This window comes from Oenanthe melanoleuca, chromosome 26 (assembly GCF_029582105.1).
Source record: "Oenanthe melanoleuca isolate GR-GAL-2019-014 chromosome 26, OMel1.0, whole genome shotgun sequence".
In the NCBI taxonomy this organism is placed as follows: domain Eukaryota; kingdom Metazoa; phylum Chordata; class Aves; order Passeriformes; family Muscicapidae; genus Oenanthe; species Oenanthe melanoleuca.
In genome coordinates this window covers 3703271-3720723 of record NC_079359.1, presented here as the reverse complement: position 1 = coordinate 3720723, position 17453 = coordinate 3703271, and the positions used below count along the sequence as shown (strand labels likewise).

Genomic DNA, 17453 nt, shown 5'->3' with positions numbered 1-17453 from the left:
CCTTGAATGAATAAAGTGAAAACAGTTCTTAACCTCTGGCACTGTCAAGCACACAGTCATGAAGGTTGGGAAAGACCTCTGAGATCATCAGGTCCAACCCCTGGTACTCACAGGAACTTCAGTGTGAGAACAAGTTCTTGGTTGTTACTGCAAGTTAGTTGTTTTGTTCTTCAGATTGTCTAAATTTTATTTTAAACTACACAAATGGTTTATTTTTAAAAACAGAGGCTGTGGGAGCATCTGGTCAACGTCCTGTTTTCTGCCCTGTTCACAAACAAGAGCAGTTAAAACTTTTCTGTGAAACCTGTGACAGGCTGACCTGCAGAGACTGTCAGCTGCTGGAGCACAAAGAACACAGGTACAAATATTCCCATCTTAACTCCTGTGCTGGATGAATTGGCATTGATGTGAACTGGTTGTGTTGGAAATTCTGCTGCATGTTGGACTGAAACCATCCCTTGCAAAGGAGAACCTGTGTGGAGTGATGGAAACTTGGTTGAACTTTGGCCAAAGTCTCTTTAAGATCAAACTAATTTTTTTGGTTAATTTGTCTGGCTGTTCCCAGTGCTGTCACTGTGTTCAGGACTTGAGTGGAAATTCCTGCAGCCCTGAACACCTGGTGCTGTAAAAGAAGCAAAAGTGATAGAGTGAGTCATGGGTGAGGTTATTTTCTGAAAGGGCATGTTTGATTGTGCAACAGTCTTTAGGGGAATTTTGGAAAGGAAAGTCTAAATTTTGCCTCTTACATTAGTATATTCTTCTCTTGCAGAGGAGAAAAATGGTTTGGGTTTAGCTGATTAAAAGTTGCCTCATTCCAGGTAAAAAAGAAATGCTGGGTTTGCCTCTGCTAGAAAAAGAGTTGGAACCCCTTAAGACACATTTCAACTTCCTTCTCTTTAGCAGCTCTGTCATGTAATTGTTTGAATGTCTGAACAAATATTTTTCAGTGTTGAAACAGAGAATCTGGGGATAATACACTGCACCACTGCTTTTCCTTAACTCTCCTCTGTAAAGGTGTAATATTGAATTTAATGTTGTTTTTCTCAGAGCAGGGATTATTCTCAAACTGCTTCAGCAACCTGTGGTGAACTTTTACTTCTGAAATTATTATTAAAATATTAACATCCTGAAATATTCCTGCTCTCTTCTTTCATAGGCTTGATCAGAAATATCCTGAGTGACTCCCCTGTCACAGAGGGTGCTCTCCTGGGATATATTCATTAACTTGGTCTAGTTGGATTCTTTGCATCTGTTTTGTGCATGTTGCTAATGGATTAACAGATGGATCTTGTCCTATTTATCTGTGCTCTTCCAGAAGAATTCATTGTTTTTACCATGCTTTTTTTTCCAGAATATTCTTTTCCATATGGTTCTGTGTGCAGGTGTCAGTTACAGATGATAAAGGCACTGCTTTGCTGAAGTGCAGCTGAGATTTTCTGGAGAATCATGCCAAATGGAAAAAGAATTGCTTTTAATCCCCTGTTTAATTCTTACCTGAAATCCTAATGGTTGACACCAAAGGAGGGTGAATCTCCATTCCAGCAGCTCCATGGTCCAATATTCAGAGTTTCAGTCTGAATTCTAGAATGGTTTGGGGTTGGAAGGGACCTTAAAGATCATCCAGTTCCACCTCTGTCATGGGCAGGGATTTTGGGGATTCTGTAGAAAGCTGACAGTTCTTTTACAGCCTGATGCTGTGTGATTCCTCTAATTTGGGTAGTTTCTAGTCCACACACTTGGGAAGCTGGAAGTACAATACTGAAAAAAGAAAAGTATTTTGGCTGTAGCAAGAGCTACAACAAAATTTTAGCAGTACAAGCTGAATGTAGATTTTTAATTTCTCCTTCAAGTGGAAATAAAATTTTGAACTTAGTGAAAATAATTTCAGAAAATTAGCAGCTCCCAAACATTTCAATTTTTGCTGTCTTTGGGCTTTAGGAGTGCTACATTTTTTGTATTATAGTATCTAAAATCTCATGCTGTTGTCTGCAAGAGCTTTAGACTGTTCTTAGAAAAACCAAAATTTCAACACTGAGACTGAGGAATCTGAACTCTTGGAGTTCAGACTTGTCTGTTGCTGGTACAAACTGAATTAACAGGAGCAGAGTTGTTTTTGTTGTGAATGACATTCTTTATCTGAGTCCCTGTTATCATGGCTGTGAATCATTTCAATAAAAAACTGTCTTGCTGGGAGTTTGATGACAATCCAGGCAGTCTTTTTGTAATGTTCTAGATTGTGGCAGAAGACAGCACTACTTTCTTTTTCATTTTTTTTTGGACATGGTATAAGTTGTTTCTAATGCACCTTATAAAATGCTTCATTAATTGCAGGAGTTTTTTGCCAATTAGAATATTGGGAAAGCATTGCCAAGGTCTTCTGGGAGCTTAAGTTTTCCCTGTTGTTAACAAATCACATTTCAGAAGCATGAAGTTTATTTATTGCAAAGAACAAGACTTAGCAAGTGACTGTTGGGAATCCTAGATTTTGAGCAGTTAATCTGAAAAGATGGAAATTCATGGAGCTGCTTTAATTCCCCTTTACCATTTTCAGCAGAGGCATTTTCCTTCTGTGGCCTTCTCAATTCCAATATTTTAGGGAAAAGTACCTAATCCTGTTATTTTCCCTCAGTTGTTGGTACTTATCCTCTTTTCAGATGAAGTACCTTTGATAGCAGGTGTTGAGTTGAAGAGCTTGGAAGGGAATGTTCTTCACTTGGAAGTAGAAGAGGTGGAAAAAACTTGAAGTTTTTTAATAGGGAAATTTTCTTCAGATTAAATAAATGCAGTCAAATATGATCAGTGTCATCTCAGCTGAAAATCTGGGGAATTTGGGATAGTTTAGGGAGGGTTTGTATCCTTTAATGTTTAAGCTGTTGGTGCATTTTCCTCATCAAACTTTGGGTTTCCTGTTCCATAACCTGCTCTCCTGGGAAACAGGGAGTGCATCCCTGTGGTTGGAATTGATAATTTCCCACAGAGGCTCAGTCTCCTGGCCAGTAGCAAGGGACTTTATCAGCCCTTAAACATTTCACACACTGGTCAGAGTATTCAAAATCAGATTTTTCTTGGTGTTTTGTTGTATTTATACAAAATTTCATGGCTTTGCACCTGACCTGGGAGCCCTGAGTTCCAGCCCACTGCCCTTGGTAAGCAGTGTCTTCTCTTGTTGAAAAGGTACCAGTTCCTGGAAGAAGCTTTTCAGAACCAGAAGGGTGCAATTGAGAACCTGTTGGCCAAACTTCTTGAGAAGAAGAATTATGTAAATTTTGCAGCTGCCCAAGTTCAAAATAGGTGAGTTCCCCAGAATGATCAGCTATTACTTTTCCTTTTTAATGAATCACAGTAAGATGGATGGTGGAACTAGAATAATCTAGCTCATAATTACTTTTCATAATGTTTATTTGCCCCTACAAGACTCTGCATCTCTTGGAAATTCTTACAGGAAATAAATGTTAAAGGTTATGTCTTTTGTGACAGCTTTGAATAGAACCAAAGGTGTGACACATTTATTACACTTTGGGGATGGGGGAGAAAAAAAGGACTAAAAAATGCAAGAAAACCCATCCTATGATTTCTTCTAAGTTGGCTCTAGGAGACAAAAGGATTGAAATACTGAAATATTTTTATATTTCACATGAAGGCCTGTGATAACTGTATAATAAAAACTTGGTGTGAATTTGAATAGGAAATTGTGGTTGGTTGTGGGGTTTTGATTGGGTTTTTTTTTAGGTCTTTATTTAAGATTTCCAGGGTTACCTGAAATTGAGCATCACTGAATTTGGAGGCAGGGGCAGCACGTGATCCCTGTGCCTTTGCACCCCTTGGTGACGTGGCTGTGCTGCAGCCCAGGGATTTCCACCCTGACTCTCAGTGGTTTTGTGAACCTTCTGCAGCTTTTAGGTCATTTGCAAAATGACACATCAGCTGGGGGTGGAAAGTACCAGGGCAGGAGGAGGATGTGCACCAAAGATAGAAAGAGAAGTTCTGATGCAAATTTTTAACTCCTTGTGGTGACATCTACATTAAAAAGAAAAAAAAATGTGAGGGAGGAAGAACAGCATGACAGAAGCAAATGTGTGAAGAGGGAAGCAATGTAAATTGGTATTTTTATGGGCTGATATTCCATGGAAGTCTTTGAAAGGTCCCAAGACACAACAGTATTGTGAAGTGTAGAATTTTTACACATTTGAAGAGGCAGAAGTGCAGTCACATAGGCAATAATTAAACTGATAGCTCAAGAAATGTCACAAAACATTCTCTGATAGAAATTCCAGGCCAGAATGGGTGATGCACATATGAGTAACACATTGTAATGCTGGGGGGGTTTTGCCCAAGAGTTTCTGGCTTCAGGGAATTCAGTGAATTTCTGCAGAGTGGGATTGAGTTGTGTCAAGATTTCAATTTTCTCCTGAGCCAAATGCCTGGTGCAGGTGAGACAATTCATTCCAGTGCTTTGCTGGTGTGTAAGACACAAAATCCATCATCCTAAAAACTTCAGAGAATGGGAAAAATGAAAGTATTACAATTGTCAGTGTTGGCAGATGGTGGAATTGCCATCATCTGTTGTAGGAACAGCTCTGCTGGAATAATTATTGGGTGCCAAAGCCAAGGGTGGATGCCATGGACTTAATGAAGGGTTGGTTGGGTGTTTTTGGGAGTAGGAGACCAGGCTGTGCCCTAAAGGGCTTTGGCCCCAGCACTGTTCATCATCAGGCTGTGAGTGTTGGTCCTGTGGCTGTGACATCACATCCTTGATCTGGCAGCAAAAAGCCTTTAAAAAAGGGCAACTTAAATCTTCACACTGGCTGATGGCAGAGAATTCTGCTGCAGTGTGGTCTTGGTGATTAAGGCAGTACAGGATCAAATAAATCCAGAATTCCCATGAGTTTAAGAAATGCTGTATTTCAGATTCTGTGGACAGAGCTCAAGATGGTTTGTTGAGTGTGAAGATGCTGCAAATGCACTAAAACTGAGGAAAAATGGCAGTGATGAAGAGGGTATAAAAATCTCACAAGAGAGTAATCTAGACTAATATCAGGCACATCAGAAGTGAAATGTTTGTCTTTATTGAGTATTAATTACAGGTCTGTAAGAATTTTGTAACAAGAGAAGAAATAATTTGAAATTCAGGGTTGATTTCTTTTCTGGCTAATATAAGTTATCTTAAAAGTTTAAAGCATTGGTTATAAATTTTTCATAGTGAGTGGCAAGATTTGGTATAAATATATAAATGTACATACAGACACATGATTGTGGCTGGTTATTTCTCTGTATAAAGTGTGTAAACTACAAGGGCTTTCATAATATTTGAAATAAAACAAGTTGTCATTTTTTTTATTTTTTCAGTGAAGTGTAAAGTGACTGACAACCCATTGTGTTTTTTGTTTGTTTCTTAGGATAAAAGAAGTAAATGAAACCAACAAACGAGTAGAACAGGAAATCAAAGTGGCTATATTCACCCTCATCAATGAAATCAATAAAAAGGGAAAATCTCTCCTACAGCACCTTGAGGTACACTTGAAATAAAAAGCAATGGTGGTGTTGAGTTTCCAGTCTTCTGTTGAGGACTCACATTTGAAAATGTTTTGGTTGGTGTGACTGCAGGTGTTGTAGTTCTGCAGCTCCTCTGAGTGCTGTGCTGGAGTTAAATTTCTTGTTTCTCCTCCTTAGAGCCTGGGCCTGCTTCAGTTTTGTGTCTCTGCCTTGTTTCAAAATTTGGCTCATTGTAGAGGAGGGTCTGAAAATCTCCTTTTCATGTTCTGTTTGCCATATTTCTGTATTATAACATAATTCTAAGGTGTGTATAATTTAATAATTTCCTCAAATAGCTTTTTAAAGTTCATGTAAGAACAGACAGAGCAGTCTCATGTGTGTTTGTACATGAAGGGGTAATGTTGGTATTTTAGGTTGTATAATACAGCAGAATAAAGGAGACCATGAGTTCATTCATCCTTTGCAGATGGTACATTCTGACTAATTGCATTCTGACTTTGATTAAAGTCCATGAAAATTTAACTTACTATTATCAGTTTTATCTGAAGAGAGGAAATTCCTTGTAAGAAGTTGGTTCAGTGCATATGGCCAGCCTGCCATGACATGAAAAATTTAGGATCAGATGAATCACAATAGATTTTTCCTGGTTAAGGAACAATTACTTGACAAGGAAATCGAATCTTCCTGAAAGGAAGGAGCAAAATAAATAATTTAAAATTACATGAATTTTGGCTTTTCTTGTTTACCTGCCATTTGTTAAAATTTTCTTGGGATGTTTTCCTTTTGATCCAAAATCTGACAGCAGTTTGCATTTTCCTCCTACATCTGAAAGCCCAGTTGTAGTAAAGTTGCTGTTTCTTTGCAGAACGTGACAAAGGAGAGACAGATGAAGTTGATACAGCAGCAGAACGACATCACTGGTCTGTCACGACAAGTGAAGCACGTGATGAATTTCACCAACTGGGCGATCGCGAGCGGCAGCAGCACCGCCCTGCTCTACAGCAAGCGCCTGGTGAGGGCAGCCCGGCAGGAGGGGCACCCACAGGGAGCAGCCAGTGCAGCTCCTGCCCTGCACAGACACCCCAGATCCCACCCTGGGACTGTCCAAACTCCCCTGCAGCTCTGGCACCTTGGGCTGTGCCCATTCCCTGGGGAGCCTGGGCAGTGCCAGCACCTCTGGGGGAGGAAACTCCCCTGGTGTCCAAGCTAAACTCCTCTCACCCAGCCCCAGCCCTTCCCTGGCTCCTGTCCCTGTCACAGGGAGCAGGGATCAGAGCTGCTCCTCCCCTTCCCCCCACAAGGAAGCTGTGACTGCAGTGAGGTCTCTCCTCACTCTCCAGGCTGAGCCCCACCAAGGAACTTCTCATTGAAATCTCCTGGGCATGTCACTTGAGCCAGGCAGGCAGTGCAGCTCTGGGAGCTCTGCACTGCTGAGACCTGTCCAGGAAGGAGATGCTACTCAGCCACTTTCTGTCTCTGCAAGTTTTGGTTTGGGGTCCTTTCCATGAGCAGAGCAGGTACCCAGGGCAGTCCCTGCTGCAGCCCTTCCCTGGGTGCTGTCACTGTCCCAGAGAGCAGAGCTGTCCCTCTGCTGCTCCTCAGGAAGAAGCTGCAGCCCCCAGTGAGGTCTGACCTCAGGCCCCTCTTCTCCAGCAGAACAAAGCCACTCCTCATGTAGCTGCACAGTTTTGTCTCAGTCCCTGTGTCCAGAGAGGGGAAAAGCTCCAATGTACCCGGAGTGAGGTCAGACACAAAGTCAAGTGTAACCAAAAGGGTAATTCACTTTTCTTGGCAGGAACACTCCCAGTTCTGCACGTGCAGGTTGTTTGCCTGCAGGCCCAGGGGTGTGCTCAGCACTGTTAGCACAGACCATCATTCTGACACCAGCTCCCCCAGCCTGGGAACGTGTCCTGAGCCACAAACAGAGGAGCAGGGGCATCAAATATATCCAGAGTGAGATTAGGACACAAATGAGGTCAAATCTTTTTAATCCAAAGGATACACCTGTTCTGCCTGGGGGTCCTTCATGGCCTTTCATGGCACTGTATCTTCAATTTCAGATCTTACAACAGAGCCAAGCAATTGTGCCACAATTCTCTCTTTGCCATAAGGGTTTAGTGTAGAAGGAATGGGGTCAGCTCTGTGGAGGCACCCCAGTGTTTCACTGCAGTGATGTTGGGGTGTAACAGTGCTGCTCTGCAACCCTCAGAAAAAGGATAAAGAAGTTTTACAATGTGGGATTTTCCTGATGAATTGAGAGTTTTCCAGCCTATGAACCAAACTTGCTGCTGCCAGTCCTTGTTGGTGTTCCCTGGCCTAGACTCTGGGCAAACACACCCTTGTTGTTTCTCCCTGATGTCCATGTCAGCAGATGTTTCTGTTTGCTCAGATTACGTTCCAGCTGCGGCACATTCTCAAGGCACGGTGCGATCCCGTCCCGGCTGCCAACGGCGCCATCCGCTTCCATTGTGACCCCACCTTCTGGGCCAAGAACGTTGTCAACCTGGGTGAGAAAACTGTGGGGGCTTATTCTGGGATACTGGAAAATCTCTGAGCTGGAGGTGTTCATCCAGCAGGAGTGAGTGCAGTGCAATACATCACTTAATGCAGGAGACAAAAACTCTCTTGACATAACCCATCCAGTCCTGATTATCCTCTTATCTGCTCTGTTCTTTCTATCAGCAAAGCTTTCTCTAAATGGATGTTGTTTTCCAGTGGGAATGGTTCTAGGAATGGCCCTAATCACAGAATCACAGAGTGGTTTGGGTTGAAAGGGATGTTAAAAGTCATCCCATCCCACCTCCTGCCATGAGGGTGCACTGAGCAGCTGAAAAGGTGCTGGTACTTTGTTTTCATAATCATAGAACAAAATTTCAGAATAGTTTGGGTTGGAAGGAATCTTAAAGCTCCTCTCCTCCCACCCCCTGCCATAGGCAGGGACATCTTCCCTATCCCAGCTTGTTCCAAGCCCTGTCCAGCCTGGCCTTGGACACTTCCCAGGGGCATCCACAGCTTCTCTGGATTGGGCACTGGACCTCTACCATTTCCAGTATATTAAATATAATCACTTGGAGTTTGCAAAATACAGGTTTTAAATGAGAGAAGAGGGCAGAGCACAGTGAGACAGAGGTACCTGTTAGCACCTGCTTGTGTACTTCTCTGTTGGATAAAAATCTCATAGAAAATCTGATTAAAATGCCAGTTTTTGTGTGTACTCACTTTTTGCTCTGAGCCCACCATCCAGATTGGGGTGTTCCTGTCTTTAGTCTAGGATGTTTGTTCTCTGGGGCAGACAGGAAACAGAAAGGAAACTGTCAGCCTTAATAAAAAGGGTCATTCAGATTCCATGAGTACACATTTACAGTCAAAAATCAACATTTTGCCTTTTCCATATCAAAATAGGACAGGAGTTATCTAGAGAGGCAACATGGTCCATGACACAGGAGCAAGGCAGGACTTGCTTGTAGCAGTGTTTGTGTTTGTAGAACCTGTTCAAAGTCACTCAGTGACACTCAAATATCTCTTGCCAGGCTTTGCTTCTTTAGACAAAGAAACTTCATGCTCCACATGTTTGTTTTCTGATTTATTTTTCATCTTGTCCATTTCTTGTGAACATAGAAAAGTCATTTCTGTCTGTTGTGGCTTTTAGGCTGTGCAGTTCCAGTTCTCTCACTCTTCCCTCACATATCATGTTTTTAATTTTGAAGTTAGTTTTTGTAGTCTGTGTTCTCTTTTTGCTTTTATCATATATGGTTATTGAAGACATAAAGAGGAAATGTCAAGCTTAAATTGCTCTGAGAAAACTGCATTAAAAAATCTGAATATTCCACATATTCCAGCCTTTGGAGGATGATGAGATTTAACTGTTGATTGTTTCTTTTGGGGTTTTTTAGGTAACCTGGTCATTGAAAACAAACCGACCCCTAGTTACACTCCCAATGTAGTGGTTGGGCAAACTCCTCCAGGAACAAACCACGTCAACAAAGCTCCAGGACAAATCAACCTGGCCCAGCTTCGACTGCAGCACATGCAGCAGCAAGTGTATGCCCAGAAACACCAGCAGCTGCAGCAGATGAGGATGGCCCAGCCATCTGCATCTGTGCCCAGGCAGAGCAGCCCCCAAGTCATGCAGCAGCAGGTGAGTCCCTTGTGTGCTCTTCTTTCACCATAACACTGAGATTTCAAATTGCCCTGTCAAATCTAAACTTACAAAGAAATTTATAAACTAAAATCTTTTGAGATTTGAGATACTTTAATGTGACAGCTTTGCTTGATGTTATGTTACTACTGGATGGGCTTCTTTTCTCCATGTTAAAAGCACAAATTTTAAAAAACCCAAACCCTTGCAGCCTCCCAGGTTGATCAGCATGCAGACCATGCAGAGGGGTAACATGAACTGTGGGGCTTTCCAAGCACATCAGATGAGAATGGCTCAGAATGCTGCTCGTATACCAGGAATCCCACGCCACAATGGACCTCAGTACTCCATGATGCAACCTCACCTTCAAAGACAAGTATATGCTGTGTACACGCTTCATTTGTGCCATTGTGCCAGACTTTCATTCCAGTAGATGGTACCTCCAGCTGTAAATGTGTTTCTGTGTCCCCCTGTAGCTCACAGCTACACACATTTACATGCTCCTACTCCATGTTGCATTACTGTGCTGTGACAGTTTTGCTGAACGTAAGGAAATCAAACCTTAGGGGTGGAAATGAAATCTAATGTTTGTATCCCAGTTTAGTTCTGGGAAGCAAAACGTTTCCTTTTGCACTTTTCAGTGGCATTCAGCTGAAAAGAACATTCAGAGGTTTATTAGAGAATAGTGAGGAGTAGTGAAGTTCAAAGTGATGTAGGTGAGGGGTTTTGATTCAAGCAGCTGCTGAAGTGTTTTTAAATTCACACCTGAAGCATTGATGCAGAGCTCGGCATGCCATTAAGAATAAAAATCCTTGACAATGCATGTTAATGTGACTGAAGTACCAAAAGTGACTTTATATTACTTGAAACAGGATAAAAAGTAAGTGAAGATAGCTTTAGAGTGTACATGTCTAATTTATCTTTGGAGGAAGCAATTGCTTTAAGAAAAACAAAATGATTTGGTGGAAGAAGTGTTTAAAATCAAGCCACATGAAGTACTTTTTCCTTTCCAAGGGAAGAAGAGCAGCAGTTGCTCTGCCCTCAGTGCTGGCAGGTGCTGTGCTAGCTGGGGGTGTGATTTCTGCCCCGCTGGGGTTAGGTCTGTCCCCGGGGCGGCGCGGCGGTGGCGCTGCCGTGTCCCCGTGTCCCAGCCCGCTGTCTGTGTCTCCCCAGCACTCCAACCCCGGCCACGCCGGGCCCTTCCCGGTGGTGTCGGTGCACAACACCACCATCAACCCCACCAGCCCCACCACGGCCACCATGGCCAGCGCCAACCGCGGCCCCACCAGCCCGTCCGTGTCGGCCATCGAGCTCATCCCGTCCGTCACCAACCCGGAGAACCTGCCCTCCCTGCCTGACATCCCTCCCATCCAGGTCAGTGCTGCTCCTCCTCTCTGCTGATTGGCATTTAATTAGCATTTAAAGTTGTAGAATTAAGATCTTCAGCTCTTCTCTTAGGCATGTGTATGCTGGTGTGAAAGCAAAACTGGTTAGAGACTCCCAAGTCAGAAATACAACTTAATAGGGAAAAAATAAAATACATGCAATAGTACAAAGGAAAAGCACTGACAGAGTCAGAATACTCTGAACAACCTGCTAGTCAGGGTGGTGGCAGCAGTGATGCTGTAGAAAGGTCTGGTGGCTCTTGTTCTCTGGAATCCAGTGGCAAAGGCTGCTCTGGTGTTCCAAATGTCAGTTTTTATCTGGGTAGGAAAGGCTTGGCTCCTCCCCTGGCTGGAGCATCTCCCAGTGGGATGATGGAATTTTATCAGTCATGCCCTGGGACTCACTGGCCATGAACAGGAGATCTCCTGGTAGGAGGATGGGTTGTGAAAACATAAAGAACACTGCCCCAGCTGGTTTTTAACAGCTGGCCCATTAGCAGAGAATATCTCCCATGGAGATCAGGGTCACTGCCCCACCTGGTTTAACAGATGGTGATAGAATACAGACTTTTGGGCACACCTTTACATTGTAACCTAGGACAGCATCCAACTGTTTTATCCAGTTAGGGCTGACCTGCTCCACCTGGTAACCTTTAGATTAATCAATTTATTATTAATCAATTTAATATGTCCTGTTGTGAAATTAAGACTTTAATTAATCCCAACTAGTGTGTTCACTTCCTTTCTCCCACAAGACTGTCTTATGGGAAGATATCAGTAGAATAATTAATAGTGATGTATTTTGAGTGCCTTGAATGGTGAATTATTCAGGGTTAAAGCTGAAGGGAGAAGGAATTCTAGTAAAGATACTGGTCACAGTTTACAGATGGAACTGGTATGAAAGTTGAATTAGACATCTCTGATTCAGATTTCTGTTTTTCTCCTCAGCTGGAAGATGCTGGTTCCAGTAGTTTAGATAATCTGCTAAGTAGATACATCACAGGCAGCCACCTCCCCCCACAGCCTACAAGCACCATGAATCCCTCCCCAGGACCCTCAGCTCTGTCTCCAGGGTCATCAGGTAAATCTGATGGGTTTTTCTAGAGATTCCAGAAAGGGATGGGTATTTCTGGTATTCAAATAGAAAATAATTGCCTACCACTTCCTGCCAGAAGGGAAGTGATGCTTTAGTTAAAATTTGTTTTGCTCAGAAATAGATTCTTATGGAAATTTAAATTTTACCCTCCTTTAGAGATGTCTTTATAGTAACAAACTGCCAGGACATGGATGCAGTGTTCCTGATACATGGAGAGACACTGTCAGGGTCATTCTGAATGTACCAATTAATGGTAGAGCTTTTCTTATGGACATGAACAAATTAAGTCACCAGTACCTAATACTGAGTTATTTAAACATTGAAAATGTCTATTTCTCTGAGTAAGAAGATGATTTCAGTCAGTAAGGGGAAATTGTTCTCTGTCAGGGTGGGCAGGCCCTGGCACAGGTGCCCAGAGCAGCTGTGGCTGCCCCTGGATCCCTGGCAGTGCCCAAGGCCAGGCTGGACAGGGCTGGGAGCAGCTGGGACAGTGGCAGGGGTGGCACTGGATGAGCTTTAAGGTCCCTTCCAACCCAAACCATTCTGGGACTTGGGGTTTGTCTTGATTTGTTCTACAGGATTTGTAAGATCCTGTAACTGAATGGCTGCAGCAGTGGGGCTTCCTGTGTTCCTCAAAACCTGCATGCCAACCATGCAGAGCTGTTCTTTGACTTTGTTGGTGGCTCTCAGTGCCTAAAATTTGAGGATGTAATGGTCTGAAGGCTTTAGCACTGTTTGGATTAGGTGAAATAATTATTGGGGCTCTAAGAACTGTGTGTTGTCACTTTTTTATTTCATCTGATGTGCTAGATTTGTTGAGACTGAGAGAGCAGCTGACTTAGGTGACTTATAAATGAGGATATTCCTGCAGCATTTCTGGGGTTACTCAGATTAGTCAGTGAATGTAAACTTGTACCAAATCAGCTTCTGTGCTGCTTCTTTGCAGGTTTATCCAACTCCCACACTCCTGTGAGGCCCCCCAGCACCTCCAGCACAGGCAGCAGAGGAAGGTGAGTGTCACATGAACACTGTCAGGCTAAAAAAAATATCAGACATGAAGAATTCCAAAAAAGAATTGGCAGTTGGCAAGTTGTGCTTTGTCATAACTGTGACTGAGGAATGGAATAATGTTTACATGAAGATTTATATTTTTAATTTTTTTTCCTGCACTGTGATTCTCCTGTGTCTTGTAAATTGGAGCTGTTGTAAATGTTCTGACACCCTTTGCCTTTCTTTTGGGAAACAGTTACCTGAACTTCTTTGTTGATTTATCCTCTTATTTATCTCCTGAAATGCTGATGTCTTTGCAGCTGTGGCTCCTCGGGCAGGACTGCTGACAAAACTGGCATTGGCTTCAAGGCTGACCAGGTGAAAGTAAAGCAAGAGCCAGGCACAGAGGAAGAGATCTGCAGTTTCTCAGGAACAGTAAAGCAGGAAAAAACAGAGGATGGCAGAAGGAGTGCTTGCATGGTAAAGTTAGTTTATGCCCAGTGTGTTGTGGTTTTCCTGGCAGCATGTTTAACAATTTGGAAAGGGAAAAGAAAAAAAAAAGCATTTTTGCTCTAAAGCTTCATTCTAAGATGAATTTTCTCCCTGGTAATGCTCTGCCAGGCACATGGTGGCCAATAATGTAAATTTTGTCTTTAATGATTAAAATGAAGTGTGATACAGTGTATTGCTGCTTTTAATCCCTAATTAATAAAAGCTGTGAGTCACCCACTGATAGTGGATGTTCCCACATAGGTAATTGCATTCAGAAAATCTCCAGTCAGTCAGAAGTTCTTAGACCAAAGTATAAATCAAATAATTAGCCAATGAATATTTTTCAGTGTTTCCCAACTGTGCTTGATTGAACAGGATTGTGTGCAGGGACAGGGTGGTGGAGTTGAGGATTTTTCTTAATGACAGTGAAGCTGTCATTAACAGCTTTTAATGACTTAGTGTGTTTGACTTGTTAGAGCATTTTTCATTATATATATCAGAAGAAATGAGTGTGTTCTTCAAAGAAAGGCCATTTGAAAAAGCAGTCTTTAATACTTTTTAATTTCTCCATTTATGCACATGAACAAATTAAGTCACCAGTACCTAATATTGACTTATTTAAACATTGAAAATACCTATTTCTGTGAGTAAGATGATGATTTCAGTCAGTAAAAAGGAATTCTTCCCTGTGTGTAACTTGGCTCTTCCTCGTGAATTCTTCCTTATGTGCAGCTTAGCTCTTCCTTTTGAATTCTTCCTTGTGTGCAGCTCATCTCTTCCTTGTGAATTCTTCCTTGTGTGCAACTCAGCTCTTCCTCATGATATCCTGTTTTTTTGGGGGATATGAGCATGCTGCCTTTGAATGGTGGGAGGCTTCAGAATTCCAGCACAGGCAGAAAGACGCTGCTGTAAAATCAACTCTTGTTTTGCCATGCGCTCCTGTCGTTGCAGCTCAGCAGCCCCGAGAGCAGCCTGACACCACCTCTGTCCACAAACTTACACCTGGAGAGTGAGCTGGAAGCTTTGGGGGGCCTGGAGAACCACGTGAAGACAGAGCCAGCAGATGTGAGCGAGAGCTGCAAGCAGCCTGGGCACAGCCTGGTGAACGGCAAGTCGCCGGTGCGGAGCCTCATGCACCGCTCGGCGCGCGCGGCCGGAGAGGGCAGCAACAAGGACGACGACCCCAACGAGGACTGGTGTGCTGTGTGCCAGAATGGGGGGGACCTGCTGTGCTGTGAGAAGTGCCCCAAGGTGTTCCACCTCACCTGTCATGTCCCCACACTGCTCAGCTTCCCCAGGTACCGCTGTGGGCTGGGGTGGTGCGCTGGGAAAAGCGAGGGTCGCTTTCCTGGTGAAATTGAATGAAACAAAGTTTAATAAAAGACAGTAAGAGCCAAACAATAAAGTAAAAGCATTCAGCCAAGAGCACACCTGCTGTTTTGGAGACACCCCTTAAATATATCAGCTCATATGTCTTGGTATGAAGGACAGGTGTCTGCCAATAAAGGCAGGAGCTTCTCTTTGAAATGGAGAATGTAAACACCCTTCCTCCAAATTATTACTATAATTTTGAAATTAAGAGGCTCTCAGGCAAAGAGATGGGAATTAGGAATAAAAGTTCTTCACTAGGAAAATTAAAATAGATATACAGTATCACAAAGAACAATCCCAACCCTGCCAGAGTCAGAATCCAAGCTGACACCCGTCAGTCAGTCAGGGTGTTGGCACAGTCCCATTCAATGGTGGCTGCATCCTCCTGCAGTGGCAGATGTGGTTCAGCTGGAGCAGTGCTCCTGGAGAAGGTGCAGTTTCCTCTGAAGCTCCAGGGATGATGTGGAAAGGTCTGGTTTTCCTCTGGAATGCAGTGGAAAGAAGGTGCCTTGGTGTCCAAAATCTCAGTTTTTATCTGGGTAGGAAAGGCTTGGCTCCTCCCCTGGCTGGAGCATCTCCCAGTGGGATGATGGAATTTTTCAGTCATGCCCTGGGACTCAGTGGCCATGAACAGGAGATATCTCCTGGAGGGAGGATGGGCTGTGGGAAGATAAAGATGATTGCCCAGCTGGTTTAAAGATGGCCCATGAGCAGATAATGTGTGCCAGGAGATCAGGGGCACTGCCCCAGCTGGGTTAACAGATGGTGACAGAATCCACATTTCTGGCCATATCAACCTGACACACTACACATATTCATAGACCTGTCATGCATATTCCAGCTTCTCTAAAAGTTAATTTCTGTATTCCAGAACTTTTTGCATGGCCACTCCTTGAGTATGCCATTTTAGAGCATGTGTGTTTCTTGGATTTTTTCTTATCAGTCTTAATTTGAGCTTCAATTAATGTGGTCTTTAATTTCTTTCCCAATTCCAGATGGTCATTGCTGGTAACTGGGTGTTGCCCAACCAAACAGGCAGTTCACTTACTACAAAGTCACTATCAGCTTAAACTAAAACTAAACTAGAGAAAGCTTTATCTTAAAAACCATTTCAACACCACATATACAGTATCCACCCTAATATTTGCAAAAAGCCAATACCATAATATGGATGTATAACATTCACAGAACCCAAAGTGGTGTTTCCTCCAAAATCATCTTGTTCTGGGTGGTACAAAAATTGCATTTCCAAGGCCTTGCCTAAGTTGTTTGTGATCAGTGTTTATCTCATAACAGAATCTTATTCTGTTTATCTGTTTGTGTAAAGTCTAACAATTATTCTGTTGTTTAAAGTTCATTTTAAGGCAAGGTGAGAAAGGTGTTTTAAAATATTAAAGCATCATATGAGGGCAGGGAAAATGGCCTTGACTGGCAGAATTATTGTGAGCACTAAGCTTTGGGTATCAAATCCTTTTCTGCAGTAGCATGTGAATCTGTAAGAGCGAGTAAAAACTATTTGTAGTAATCACTGGTGAGAATTTATCCCTGGATGTGTGGAATAATTGTGTTTTTCTCTTTAGTGGAGAGTGGATATGTACATTCTGCAGAGACCTGAGCAAACCTGAAGTGGAATATGATTGTGACAATTCCCAGCACAGCAAGAAGGGGAAGACAGCACAAGGCCTGAGTCCTGTGGACCAAAGGGTGAGTCTCAAACCTGCAGGAATCTGCTTCCCACGAAAAAGTGTTTTCTCACATCAGCTCTCCCCACTGACTGGAGATGGTTTTGCTTTGGTTGAAGCAAATTAAATGTAGTTATGGCTTTGCAGAACAACTCAAAATGATGAATAAGGTTTTTCCTGCTGTGGCCACATCTCCAAGGTGTTGGTGACCATGGGAGTGCCCAGTGCATTGGGACTGTTATTACTTAGGAGCTAAAATTTAGCATTAACACAAATTCTGTAATTAAATGCATCATTTAACATGCACTTAATTAAAAGTTCTTTGTGTTTAGCATGGATGTAACTTGCATAAAAATAACTCTGTAAGTTTGGTGTGTTGAAGTGCATTCTGTGAGAGGTGCTGCAAGTATTCAGGTGCATTCCTGGGGAGTTGTAATGACCTTGACAATCAGAATTCTTTTTAGCTTTATTTTTATTTTTAACACTGTGTAGTGTTAAGAGTATTATCAAATCAAATTCCTCTAAAGGAATTACAAGAAAAGCAAGGGAAAATGTTTCAACAGGGAATTTATAGAAACTCTGGCTCTGCTTTCAGCCTGTTCAATTTTGTCTTGTGGGGAAAAGTCTGGAGCTCAGTCCATTTCTGTTACATGTGTTGTGGATGGACAAAAGCAGTAAAAGTGGTTGTAGCTGGTATTTTATTTTTTAATTTGCAGCACATTAGAACATCTCTCCATGCCTGACTTCAGCCCTAGGCTTTTGGTTAGGAGGGATAAAACAAAGAGGATATTTGTGAACAGTAAATG

General features: G+C 42.7%; 1 protein-coding gene across 2 annotated transcripts in view; it reads left to right on the top strand.

Moving 5' to 3' along the window:
- Nucleotides 1-17453, top strand: part of TRIM33 (tripartite motif containing 33) — a 36526-nt gene that overhangs the window by 13753 nt on the left and 5320 nt on the right. For both annotated transcript variants that reach the window (XM_056511339.1, XM_056511338.1), the window contains exons 4-16: nt 226-358; nt 3175-3291; nt 5397-5511; nt 6359-6505; nt 7883-8000; nt 9387-9631; nt 9843-10007; nt 10805-11005; nt 11965-12097; nt 13059-13122; nt 13423-13582; nt 14546-14892; nt 16546-16669. In XM_056511339.1, coding sequence (XP_056367314.1) covers nt 226-358; nt 3175-3291; nt 5397-5511; nt 6359-6505; nt 7883-8000; nt 9387-9631; nt 9843-10007; nt 10805-11005; nt 11965-12097; nt 13059-13122; nt 13423-13582; nt 14546-14892; nt 16546-16669 — 2069 coding nt within the window. The remainder of the gene's footprint in view (nt 1-225; nt 359-3174; nt 3292-5396; nt 5512-6358; nt 6506-7882; nt 8001-9386; nt 9632-9842; nt 10008-10804; nt 11006-11964; nt 12098-13058; nt 13123-13422; nt 13583-14545; nt 14893-16545; nt 16670-17453) is intronic.